Source organism: Mustela nigripes, chromosome 8 (assembly GCF_022355385.1).
Source record: "Mustela nigripes isolate SB6536 chromosome 8, MUSNIG.SB6536, whole genome shotgun sequence".
Lineage (NCBI taxonomy): Eukaryota > Metazoa > Chordata > Mammalia > Carnivora > Mustelidae > Mustela > Mustela nigripes.
Window position 1 is genome coordinate 32,465,392 of NC_081564.1, and position 14,119 is coordinate 32,479,510.

At 39.2% G+C, this 14,119-nt stretch overlaps 1 protein-coding gene across 4 annotated transcripts in view; it reads left to right on the top strand.

Moving 5' to 3' along the window:
• Positions 1 to 14,119, top strand: part of PIEZO2 (piezo type mechanosensitive ion channel component 2) — a 454,403-nt gene that overhangs the window by 159,461 nt on the left and 280,823 nt on the right. For all 4 annotated transcript variants that reach the window (XM_059409177.1, XM_059409173.1, XM_059409174.1 and 1 more), the window contains exon 3: positions 4,695 to 4,820. In XM_059409177.1, coding sequence (XP_059265160.1) covers positions 4,695 to 4,820 — 126 coding nt within the window. The remainder of the gene's footprint in view (positions 1 to 4,694; positions 4,821 to 14,119) is intronic.

Consider the following 14,119-nt stretch of genomic DNA (forward strand, 5'->3'; position numbering starts at 1 on the left):
GAGGGAAATTGGAAGGGGAGGTGAACCATGAGAGACTATGGACTCTGAAAAACAATCTGAGGGGTTTGAAGCGGCGGAGGGTGGGAGGTTGGGGGAACCAGGTGGTGGGTATTAGAGAGGGCACGGATTGCATGGAGCACTGGGTGTGGTGCAAAAACAAGGAATACTGTTATGCTGGGGAAAAAAAAAAAAGAGTGACTAGGAGATGAGTGGTTTCCCATGACTTTGCTTTGCCTGAAAGACATATTGCACAGGATTTAATGGAATCTTCTCCTGGGCTACTAAGAAATCCCTCTTCCAGTATGGGCTTGTTGAATATAGACTTGAAAGATATTCAATTTATGGTATCTTGATATTTTCATTTAGTGCCTCAATTTTCTTTTTTGACATCAGAGTAGTCATCAAGTCATTACACTGTGGCAAACAGTTTTCTTAACCTCTAGAGAAGAATTTTAGGCTAAGATGAGATAATGTAACTTTTGGTTAGATCTTAAAGATCACGATGTGCATTTGCACATGTATACGGAAATATAAAATTATATATGCCAATATGACATGTATGTATTTAGCTTATGTATTTATCATTATGTAAATATAAACTTTGTATGTACATAAATATGTAAATATACCACATATCTATCATGTATATTTTTGCCATATAAATAACTTTTATTATGTATAAAGTATTAGAGTGTCAAAGGCCTGGCAGCCTCTCTAAACAGAGTTGCATGGCCAGAGGCAGACCAAGGACCAGAATGTAGGTCACCCCATCCAACACCCACCTAGTCCTCTTCAGAGAAGTGTTGCAACAGTTTATTCATCAATTCACAAGAATAGTTTTATTTTAGGATTGTTCAGAGTGTCTCTCGTTTTGTTGATCTACTCTTGCTTGTTTGTCTCCCATTCTCTTTCCTATTTCCTGCCTCCCCATGTGAAACTATACAAATGTGTTTTGTACATATATTAAATATCCACAAACACACTGGTGTTAAACATATATGTTGTTTTTCCAGGTCTGTGTTCTTAATTTATCTGAATGATCTTGTGTTCTGTGTCCCATTTTTTTCCTTATCATTTCTTAACCCAATTTTTTTTTTAGATCCACATATGTTCTGCTTTCATGCATCTAATGTATTAAGAGGCTTATTCAACTCATTTTTTATATATTCATCTCTTTCGTGGTGGAAAATTGGAATGTCTCCAATTCTCTGCTACTACAGACAAGGATATAAAGAATATCCTGACTCAAGCCCCCATGTAGACCTGCTGCAAAAATTTCTCTGGAGTTTATAACTCAGAGAGTGATTGCCAAGTCAGAGCCTTAGGCATACTTAAATACTGACCTCCAGAAGGACTACCAGTTTCACATGACTAGCAAAACATTCGCTCCCCTTACAAAAAAACCCGATATTATGAATCTTTATAATTTAATATGATGGCTATAAAATGTTAACCCGTTTGTGTCTTAACTATAATGTCTCTATTAAATGTCTCTATGCTTTTTGTTCCTCTGTATAAACATATTGCCCTCTCAAGTTTTCTCTTGTGAGATGCTTATTAGATGTACTGCTTCTATTCTATAGGTTGACCAGTCTTCTTGTTGATATGCAAGCATTCTTTATCTATTTAAAGTATTAATTTCATGGAAACTCATCTCTAATCTTAGATTTCCAGTTATTCCTCTGTCAGTGAATTTTATTTATGGTGGCATTTGTTGGATTTTCAATTTTAATGTGGTCAAATTCATCTATCTATCTATCTATTTATTTATTTTTGGCCTTCTAACTTATGCTTTGGGTCTTAGTTTAGAGGCAATCCCCATGGAAAAGGCACGAAGTTATTCTTTCATGTTTTCATCTATTGACTTTTTAGAATTTTTGCTTTCACATTTAGGTCTTTATTCACCTGAAGATCACCTTTGTGGCAGGGATATAGCATCATCATCATCATCATCATTATTATTATTATTATTAATTTATTGAAGCCATTTTTTCATATGCTAGCCTGTTCTGACTACCTTGTGGGATCAACTCTGGCGTTTATCAAATTCATGTAAGCAAATTAGGTTTTTTTCCTGAACTCTATGTAGTGTTCCATTTGACTTTTTTCCCTTTCTGTAAGAAATCTAAGTTCTGTTTGTTTTATTTTAACTTACGGATTATAGCATACCTTGATTGTCTATTAGGACAAACACTCCTCACCCATTTTTTATCTTACTTCTCAAAATTTCAAAGTTGGTCTGGCAATTCCTAGTTTTTTTCCCCCCAATATATTTTTAAATAAGTTTGTTGAATTCCTTAAAAATTCTTTTCTTATATATTTTGAAATATGTTTGTTGGTGGCCTGAAGGTTTCTCCTGGCATTGTATTTGATGTTGCATTGAACTTGTAGACTAAATTTGGGAAAAACTGATTTTTTTTCATATTGAGTTATCTCATTCATGAATGTGGTATATCTCTTCATTTATTCAGGTCTTATAGTTTGTTTTTCTGTTGGATTTTACAGTTTTGTCCATAAAGGTCTTGTGTATTTTTTGTTAAGGGTTATTCTTGTATATATTTTTTCAGTCCAGTTTCAACATATAGGATATATTTATATGTATATAATTTATCACAAGGGATTGGTTTGCACTATTGATTATATGAGCTGCCTCAGCAAGTCCAAAATCCATAAGGTAGGCTTTCAGGAAGGTTAGAAGTACGGTCATGGGCAAGTTGAAATTCATGGGCGCAGTCAAACTACTATGCTCTGGTGACAGAGTTTCCTTTCTCTCTCCCTTCCCCCCACCCTCTTTCTCTCCCTTTCTCTATTCAGACCTATTTTCAAGACTTCTAACTGATGGAATCAGACCAGCCCAAATTGTCAAGGATACTATCAGTACTTAAAGTCAGTTGATTATGGACTTCGATGACACCTCTAAATTCATGGCACTATGTAGATTAGAGTTTTGATTAAATAACTGGAGACCATTGCCCAGCCAAACTGATACATTGGCAAAACCTTTTACAGTACAGTTTTGTTTGCTAACTTAAGTTATGTTTTGTTTTCTGTTTGATTATTGCTAATCAATGTAGAGGAGCTATATTGATTTTTGTAAGATGATATTGTGTCTAAATCACTTTCTGAATTGTGTTTTTTCTGGTGGTTGGTCTGGGGCTTCACTCTTACATTCTGTGTTGGTGATGCTATCATCTGCAAATAGTTTAAGGGGATGTTATCTGCAAACAATTGTAGTTCTTACAATTCTTGATTCTTTTTCTTATCTGATGACTTTGGCCAGTGCGCCCACTGATACATTAAGTGATGGCAAGGATAGCAAGTGTCCTTGGTCGTTCTCTGACAGTAATGTATATCTAAGTTCCACCACAGACAGGATGCTTGCTTTAGTTACGGTATTGAATCCTTCATCATTTTATGGATATTTCCTTCGATTCCTAGTTTATTGAGTGTTACCTTCTTTCATCATAAATAGCATTTGTATTTTATGAAATGCTTCTTCTACATCCATTTAGAAGATTATGATATCAGCCCACTGGTTTGTAACATACACATTTACATTTACTAACGTTAAATCACATTTGTTTCTCTGCAATAAATAAACCCTAGTTACTTTGGGAGTGGGGAGCAGGTAGTCATTGACACAAAATGTTTCACTAGTTTCAGGTATACAACATGGTGATTCACCTTTTCTGTATGTTACATATGCTCACCACAAGTGTAGCTACCATTCATCTGTCACTATACCATGCTAGGACAATATCATTAATAAATTCCCAATGCTATGCCTTTTATTCCCATGGCTTATTTGTTCCATAACTAGAAGCCTATGTCTCTCACCCCCTTTCACCTATTTTGCCCATCCCTCCACCCGTTCCCTCCTGACACCCACTAGTTTGTTCTCTGTATTTATAGGTCTGATTCTGCTCTTTTCAATCCAGCTTATTATGATGTGTTATATTCTTACTATGCTTGTTCAGTTGGTTAGCAAATATCTGTTCTGGTAATGTATGTCTCTGTTCATAAGTAAAACAGGCTTATAACTCCTCTTTTTATTTTCTAGCCTGATTTTACTTTAAACGTCAAGTTACTCTAACTTTGTAAAATATTTTAGGAAATGTCCCTTCTTTCCCTACTCTCTGCAACTACTTTTATAAGATAGGGGTTGTTTGTTCCTTCAACTTTGGCAGAACTCTTACAAAATTTTTTGGGCCAGGGACTATTTGTGGGTCCATTTTGTGGTAATTTGTCATCTAATAAGTAGGAAAGCATTTTTCTTTTACATTGAATTTTTAATCAATATTTATTTATTTATGTGTTTATTTTAGAGAGAGAGAGTGCGTGCACGAGCTGGGGGGAGGGGTAGTGGGAGACTCAGACTCTCCACACTGAGCAGGGAACCCCATGCGGGACTCAATTCCAGGACCCTGGGATCATGACCTGAGCCAAAGGCAGATACTTACCTGAGCCACCCAGGTGCCTGAATTTTTAATCAATATTAGTTGTATAATTTTATAAAGAGAATAAGATAGCTTTAGCTTTGGACTAATAATTGAGTATTATTACACCTGATACACTTCCAAGTGTGTCTTATAATAGATGAGGCAGAAATGGGATCCAGATGGAACGCTCCAGATGTCAGATTAAGTCCGTTGCCTTTGAAACTCCCTTAATTCTCCATGCTTCTTCCTGTCTAGGACATACGGGCCGGCTATTAAAGTCTCTGTGCTTCACCAGTCTTTCCTTCCTGTTGCTGCATATCATCTTCCATATCACGTTGGCTAGCCTGGAAGCTCAACACCGTATTGGACCTGGTTACAACTGTGAGTGTTACGGTGATTTTTTTCCCTTCATATTATGGATGAATAAAGCTATGTGTCATAATGCTCATAACAATCTATGCAGCAATTACATGGTAGAATTCATGATCATTTCTGGTCATTCAGTGATCCTGTACTGCAACTGTCATGGAAAATTGGGTAATACAAGCAACTTAATGAATGAATTTTCAACAAAAATTAGATATGAGGTCCCTATTTGTAGGCAAGACATTATTACTGGGCTTAGTCTAAAAAAACAACAACAAGATTTATATTAGACCCTGGAGCATACAGTACAGCTAGTGAGGCAAGCTATGTACAATTTCTAACATGACTAATATGAGTACAAAAATTGGATAACATTATATGACTGTGACCTCAATCCTATTCTATAGCATAATGGAAGATTTCATGTGCCTTTATAGGAAAAAAATACAATGACATGTAGTTTCTTTTTTATTTATTTAAGATTTTATTTGTTTATTTGACAGAGAGAAAGCAAGATCACAAGTAGGCAGAGAGGCAGGCAGAGAGGGGGGGAAGCAGGCTCCTTGCTGAGCAGAGAGCCTGGTGTGGGGCTCGATCCCAGGACTCTAAGATCATGACCTGGACTGAAGGCAGAGCCTTAACCCACTGAGCCACCCAGGGGCCCCAATGTAGTTTCCTTTTTAAAAAAAAAAATTTTTTTAAAGATTTTATTTATTCATTTGACAGACAGAGAGCACAAGTAGGCAGAGAGGCAGGCAGAGAGAGAGAAGGGGAAGCAGGCTCCCTGCCAAAGCAGAGAACCCAATCCGGGACTCGATCCTAGGATCCTGGGATCACGACCTGAGCCGAAGGCAATGGCTTAACCCACTAAGCCACCCAGGCGCCCCTGTAGTTTCTTTTTAATTGAGAGTTTTTTACTGCTGCTTATACAGAAATAATATGTCTCATATGCATCATATTTTGAAGTTATGATCTGAAAATGTCAACATCTATATTCTTTATCTAGGCAGTGTCATGTTTCCAAAATTAACCTGTTACTGGATAAATTTGCCTTCAGTTTTTCTAGGATGTGTGATTGTTATTTGAAAAAAGAATGACAAGTGGGTAGAATACAACACTCATGTTTTAAGTTAAATCTAAAGAAACCCTGACATATTTGAAATGGATTATAGTAAGTTTTAAATTGTCAGCTTTTCTTTGAATAAATGCAAAGTGAGGTTTAAATTTCCTGATCTTTCATAAAGGCAAGCACAAATAATAGGAAGTAAACCCACACTTCCCTGCAAAATAAAAATGATTAAAATTCTTCATGGATCAAAAACTATTAACATAAATCTCTCTAGTGAGAGATCCTTTAGTAAAATCCATATTTATAAATTATTCAGTATCCTTCAGCATATAACTTTTAGAAAGCTACCTTTTACAGACCTAAAGTTAGTATTCATTTTGGCCATTTTACTGAGTTCAGAATCCATTGGATAATAATATGTATCAAAATGGTTTTGCTGTGAAATCCATGATTTAAGATATGGTTCTTATTTTTAAGTTAGCATATAATTCATATACAATAAAATTCACTGATGTAAGGATTACAAATGAGTGGCTTTTAGAGTGTGGAACCATTGCTGCTCTCTGATTCCAGAACACTTCCATTGGTCCCCTGCCCACAGAAGAGTAATTCTCCATTCCCTCTCCACCCAACCCTAGGCAAATACTAACCTACTTTCTGCCTCTGTTAGATTTACCTGCTCTGGACATTTCACCTAAACAGAATCATATAATATGTAACCTTCTGTATCTGGCTTCCTTCACTGAGCATGATGTTCTCAAGTTTCATCCATGTTGTAGCGTGCTTCAGTACTCCCTTCCTTTTCATGGCCGCATAATATTCCATCAATAACGTGGCTTTACTGTTTGGTGAAAGTCACTTCATTATTCAAAACTTGATAAAAGAAAATGCTTATATAATAAGTAGTTTAGTTATGTTTTAATGATTAAAAAATTATTACATTTGACTGGGTTCAGATCTTTTTAGACTTAATAGAAATATTATAGCAATATTTCCTTGTGCTTCTCAATCTCAAATCCTTTTGATACTTCTTAAGAAGACATTCCTAGGATCATGAGGAAAGATTTTTTAACCAAAAATGTTGTCTGAATAAAAGGCTATTTCATGGATAATGATTTATCTATCACTGAAAGTATTTAATCACAAGATAGAGAACAACTCATTCAGTTTTTTTAAAATTTGAGTTTATAAATATATATCTTGCCTGTGACTACAAAATAATTTAGATGCTGAGTGATATTGTAGAAACAACTGTACTGGAGGGTGTCTAGATTAAGTGCGGTTTGTCATTTCTTCTCACCCAGAGTCTAACTGTTTCTAATTTTTATGCAAAATGATGAATTTTGGGGTGACTGGTGGATGAGTTGGAAGAGCATGTGATCTTGGGCTTGGGAGTTCAAGCCCTGAGTAGGGTGTAGAGATGACTTTAATAAATCAAACTTTATGGGGAGGGTACGTGCTTTGGTGAGTGCTGTGAAGTGTGTAAACCTGGTGATTCACAGACCTGTACCCCTGGGGATAAAAATATATGTTTATAAAAAATAAAAAATTAAAAAAAATAAAAATAAATAAAACTTTAAAAAGGATGATTTTCCACAGTTCTATAAAAGTCAAAATAAAAATGTAATTGAAATGTTAAAACATTCCCCTTTCCACATTTATAGATATATTTACTCTATGTATGGCCTCCCCTATAAGATGCAAACAGGAAGATATACAGACTTACGCGCGCACACACACACACACACACACAGAAGTTTGTTTCATTTGTCTCCTTCTTCCCAGGCAAGTATCCAGATTGGATGGGTCCTATGCTAATGCCATGCAGAAGTTTGCACTTTTCAGTGGCGAAGATGTGGAGGCCATCCTGAGCGTAGCCAGAGCTGGCCTCTTGACATAAGCATTCCTTACAACTCAATCTTGGGGAGTTAGCTCTGCCTTTCCTAATTTCATATCCTAAGTATTTGGGTTCCCAGATGCCCAGATATTTCCATGTCTCCCCCCCGAGATATCTTTATTCATGCACAATTACGGTCTACTGTCAGTGAAGAATGATCTCACATACTGTCCTCTTTTCCTTTTTTTGATATCCTTGTATAAAAGCTCTTTTCTGTTCCACAGAGGGCCAATATAACGGAAATCATAATAGTAAACTTTATTTCTACCAAGTTAAGCTCTAGAGAGAGATTTATTCCTACCAAAGTTACTATTCCAATTTGCAGTTACAGTTTTGTGGATGAGGTCACCAACAGAGAAGAGATGTGCTAAAGACCGAGTTTGAAAAAGGAATTTGAACTCTTTTTCAAGGTGTCACAGGCACCTTGAAAGTGAGTTTACAGAAATCGTGAATTTCTTCTGAAAAAAGAAGTAGTGATGCATGTAACAGCATTGGCTCATCGGGTGTTACCGATTTTTTTGGTCCAGTTTCATGTGTAGTGTTTAAAAGTAATACATTCTTGAAAAGGGATAAAAAGGAAGGGCAAACAAACTTCAGAGCTTTGCAAAACTAGGTTAGTTCAAGATTGGCACAGAACAGGTTTTCAGCCTCAAGCATTTTTTTTAATGATCAAGTTATATAACTCCAGAAAATACTGTGAGAGTGGGTAATGGAAACACTGACTTTTAATTTAGAGTTGACTTCATTTCACTAATGTTATTGTTCCTTGAGCATTTGGAGTTTCGATTACACCATTGGAGTTGTAAACACAAACTCAGCTAGTTTGATATCCTGCATTTGAAGGGTAGCCTTTTTTGGCATCTGTGGACACAAAGCAGCAAAATTTCAAACACAAAGACAAAGAAAGTATCTTCACAAGAAGGGCTGTGCAATTTAAAATACTTTCTCTCTGTTTAAGACATTGGTAAATTAAAATGTAATCACCCACACAGGTCGGATTTCCCAGTCATTGAAGTCACATTCAAATTCAAGACCACCGATTGCTCCTTTATGTGTGTTTAAGTTTGTTTTCCTACTTACTCCTCTCCCCATTTAAAACTCAAATACCTTCACCCTCATTATAGCAAAAACTCCCAAGATCCCTCAGGAATCTAAGACGCATGTCTGGGGGACAACAGTAGCATTTATAAATATTGAGTCATTGAAAGTTCTTGTTCCCCTAGAGCCCTGTGAATATTAACTGGCAGTGGTAAAGAGTTTTTCAAACCAGCCTATTTTGTTCCTGACTAGCTGGCAGGTTTGTTAAAGGTGCCATTGTGCAGACCTGAAACTTTACTCCCCCAGCTCCCCTCTCTCTCTTCATTTCCAAAACGGTGCTTATAGGTAAGTGAGGAAATCTGTGGGGCAGGGGGTAGGTACCTCTGTAAATTTTCCTCAAACATGTGTTGTGCCGCTTACTAAAATATTTTCATTCCCTCAAAACTATACTATTTAAATAAATGTAAACCCGGCTTCAATTATGTCACTACAGATGCCACAGAAGTGGTTTATTGGACTCACTGGTGGTTGTGCGGCAGTGTTCGTGAAATTTCAAGGCCTCTCTGGATTCCTGTGCTGTGTTAAAGCAGGTTACTGATTGCAAGAAACTTTTGAGTTCGAAACTATGAAGGAAAAATTTGTGGTGTTAATGGATGCTCTTTGTAGAGCGCCTACTAGCGGTCAGACCCCACGGAGCATTAGATTCCTTCTCTAATTAAGGATTCATTTTTTTTTTTCCTTGTTACAGATGAGCTCAAATGTTCTTAGGGAGGGCTCTCCCAACCCATGACCTGGTTCCTTTCTGTGAGTCAGGGTGGGTCAGGCTATGCCGATGGACGGCTTCCCTGAGGAAGTCTGTGGGCTTCCCTGAGGAGGTGAGTGGGAGCTGCCATTCACCGTAGGCTCTGAGCACTGGGCTGGTGGCCTTTTCCAAGCTGGATTAAGCTGGACACGGGATAATTTTATTCCTACAAAGAGGCAGTCTACTGGTCAAGCCTTGCCCCAATAGGGCTATGCCTTTTGTGAGCTGTCTTCCCCCAAAGAGGTGCCTTTCTTTTGTATAAGTGTATTTCCTGTCCAAAGGTGCTGAGGTAGGGATGAGTTCAATGATGATGAGGCTGGGTGAGGGTAGCATTGATTGTGAAGATGAGGAAATGGCCTCCAGGAGAGCAAGTGAGTCACCCAGGCTGCCACACGTCTGAACTGGGATCTGAGCACTGAGCTGCCTGGCTTTCCACCATCTTTCCTTCTATTTGGGAACTCGTTATTTGTTGTCTACTTATGATTCCTTTCTCCACTGCACTTCTTAAGTCTAGTTTCACAGGACTTAAATAAGTTGCTGCTGTTTCCTTACAATATCTCCTTTGCTTTATTCATTTGTAGTATTCATGGTTAGAGTCATTTTTCCCTGAGGGCAGACCCCCCAGATCAGCTGCTTTCTCCCCCTCTAGAGGAAGGAGCATCTAGAGTTCTGATTTTCCTCACTAGGAGCACAGGAAACTGGGCCTAGAAGCCCACTGACCGAGGGGTTATGATAGACCTTCACAGTACTTTATCCTGATGCTCTTCTGTGCTTAAAACATAGGAGGATCTCCATGCTGAGACCCAATGTAGAAAACAGTGGAGTGTGATAAGAACACCAAGAGACAGATGTGGGCCTGGCAGTTTGGCATCTCATCTTTTTTTTTTTTTTAATTAACATATAATATATTATTTGTTTCAGGGATACAGGTCTGTGATTCATCAGTCTTATATAATTCACAGCACTCACCACAGCACATACTGTCCCCAATGTCCATCACCCAGCCTCCCCACTCCTTCTATTCCCCCTCCCCTCCAGCAACCCTCAGTCTGTGTCCTGAGATTAAGAGTCTCTTATGGTTTGTCTCCCTCTCTGGTTTCATCTTGTTTCATTCCCCTCCCCCTTCTACTATGATCCTCTGTCTTGTTTCTCAAATTCCTCAGATCAGAGAGATCATATAATAATTATCTTTCTCTGATTGACTTATGTCACTCAGCATAATACCCTCTAGTTCTATCCACATCCTTGCAAATGGCAAGAGTTCATTTTTTTATGGCTGCATAATATTCCATTGTATATACATAACACATCTTCTTTATCCATTCACCTGTTGATGGACATCTAGGCTCTTTCCATAGTTTGGCTGTTGTGGACATTGTTGCTATAAACATCGAAGTGCAGGTGCCCCTTTAGATCACTACTTTTGTATCTTTAGGGTAAATACCCAGTAGTGTGATTGCTGGGTCATAGGGTAGCTCTATTGTCAACTTTTTGAGGAACCTCCATGCTGTTTTCCAGAGTGGCTGCACCAGCTTGCATTCCCACCAACAGTGTAAGAGTGTTCCCCTTTCTCTGCATCCTCGCCAACACCTGTCGTTTCCTGATTGGTTAATGTTAACCATTCTGACTGGTGTGAGGTGATATCTCACTGTGGTTTTGATTTGTATTTCCCTGATGGGCATCTCATCTTGATGATTGTGAGACAGATGCTTACAGCGAGCCTCTCTTGCAGACACTCTGCTTTTTAGTGCTAGTGCTGACTCGTCTCGTGGCACATGTAGCCAGAAGACTCCACATTAATCATACTCATCATTAATGGTGTTAATTAGAGATAGACCCCTAGATTTGCAAAGTCTCCTGATGAATCCATCCCCATATAATGATCCATCCTCATATAAATGATCCCTATGGATTTTTCACATTTGACACAGTACAGTGCAGGAAAGAGTTAATATTTATGGAGTGGAAGACAAAATATATAAAAGGAAACTAGCCTGTGCTTTTTTTAAGAGTAATTTTTGAAGTCACTTCCTGCTTCCTGCTTTCTCATGGAAGCTAGCCTGGAGGCCCCAAGAGGTGGCATCTGGAAGAGCCTTGATTCTCCTTCTTCTTTTCTTCTCTCCCCTGACAACTCCCTGCAAGGACATACTGCTCCTCAGCACAACAATCAGAAAAATACCCAGACCGAGTTTTAATTCCCTGGTCATGTGTGCAAGGATGAGGGTATTGATCTGATTTTCTCTAAACTAAAATAGTCTCAAAGCCCCTGGATCATCCATATACCTTCCAATCACAGTTATTACACGTGCAATTAGCCTTGGGTGTTATTTCCTTCCGCCCCTGGTAAGTGAGGCCGATTGCTTGTTCCGTCCCCTGACACTTAGGCACGTGCCAGCCCGCGATGGAGCCTGGCACTCGGCACTGTGGGCAAAGAAGGCAACTCCAGTCTAACACTGATTTATGATCTGTAGTCTCTGGATGGGAAGCGTTGCTGAAAGAGAACTCTGGCAACCGAGATTGGATGGAGTCTGCTTTCTTGGAAGAACGAACACGTTCAGGGTCGACTGCCAAAAGCCAGATTTCTGCAGGCAAGAGGGCAGATTCAGAGAGTAACAGCCATGCAGAAGAGAAACCTCATGGGGATAAAAATCTCTTAGGCCAGCCCCTTGTTGATATCCTGATTCTCGGCGCGACAGTCATGCAGGGATGTTCAGTTCACATGGTGTTTTTCAAATAGAATGTGTCATTTCATTGCGAGAAAGACTTTACATGAGGGTTTCTTATATTATTCAGTATATGAATAAATGCAGGATCTTACATGACCATGGGAGGTGACTCACGTCTGTGGCTCCGGGTCCTTGACTGTGAATATGACGATCTGCCATCTCAAAGCGTTGTTGTGGCAGTAGAGTTACTACAGTGCCTGACCCGCACTGAGTGCACGTTAACGATCAGCTATTGTTACTGTTGTCATTCTTACTAGAGGAGTCATGATTCTTGCCCAGGGTCATGCACAACTACAAGGTAACAGGAACGGCTCAGAACTGAATTTTGTCTCCAAAGTATCCACAATCACATGGATGAAACTCTGAAGTTATGACATATATGAAACTTACCTGGTGTCAGATAATTACCTAGTACAGTCTTTGTCTTAATTCCCTACTAATTCTTTATATGCACTCCCCACTGTGTGGTTGAAATCCCGGGTAATAGGGCAAAATGCTTCTGTTTGGAAGGCTGTGTCAATGACGTGTATCTTCAGTGACCCGCCAGTCTCTGTCAGTACTTTTTTTATTTTTGCTTCTTCAAGAGCCTCTTCCCCACTGAAAATTCCCACCTCGTCTGCCCTGTGGCTGCAGGGCTGGGTGTGGACTTGTGAGTACATTATAGTCCTCTCCTTATACCCTCCCTGCCCCAAAGCTTGTCACCTACCCCATGCCCTCTAGCACAGAGGAATAGTACTAATACATTATTTATTATTTATTACCCTTTCTTTGTTATGGAATTTTATTATTTATTATTTATTTATTTAACGATTTTTATTTACTTACTTATCAGAGAGAGAGAGCACTAGCAGGGGGAATGGCAGGCAGAGCAGGCAGAGGGAGAAGCAGGCTCCCCGCTGAGCAAGGAGCCCGATGAGGGACTCAATCCTGGGATCCTGGGATCTTGTCCTAAGCCAAAGGCAGATGTTTGACCGACTGAGCCACCCAGTCATCCCTATGTTATGGAATTTTAGATGAGACAAAGGATAAAAATTTTAGGAAGAGAGGTGTTAACTTTTTTTTTTGTAAAGTACGCCAACACTTCACTCATATTATTTCACTTAACTCCTCCCGTGTCTGTAAAAACTCACTATCGTGTTACTAATAGGGCCATGAGGACCAGAGGTGGAGAGTGTCTTGCATGAATGAGGTCCCTCAGCGGCAGAGCCAGAATTCAAATTGAGGGCTTCTGGACTCCTTAGCCTGTGTTCTCTGCAGTGTGTCAGATGGCCTTCGTAAGTGCACAGAGAAAACTTTGTAGAGAAATTGGATTAATTAGATTCTGATAAATAGATGAGATTGGGAGCCACAGATTTAGGAGCATGTGCTGGGAGAGAGGATAGTTAATCTGCCATACTCACTCTAAGTAAAGCACTAATGGTTGGTAGTATGTTTTACTTGGTAAATACTGGCCTTTAAGAATATCCCCTCCCACGGGGGCACCTGGGTGGCTCAGTGGGTTGAGGCCTCTGCCTTCAGCTCAGGTCATGATCTCAGGGTCCTGGGATCGAGCCCTGCATCGGGCTCTCTGCTCAGCAGGGAGCCTGCTTCCTCCTCTCTGCCTGTCTCTCCACCTGCTTGTGATCTCTCTCTCTGTCAAATAAATAAATAAATAAAATCTTTAAAAAAAAAAAAAAAAAGAATATCCCCTCCCACGAAGCCATGTGAACTCTGCAGGGCTGCGTGTTTGGGTGCATGGGTGCATGGGTGCATGGGTGCATGGGTGCATGGGTGCATGGGTGC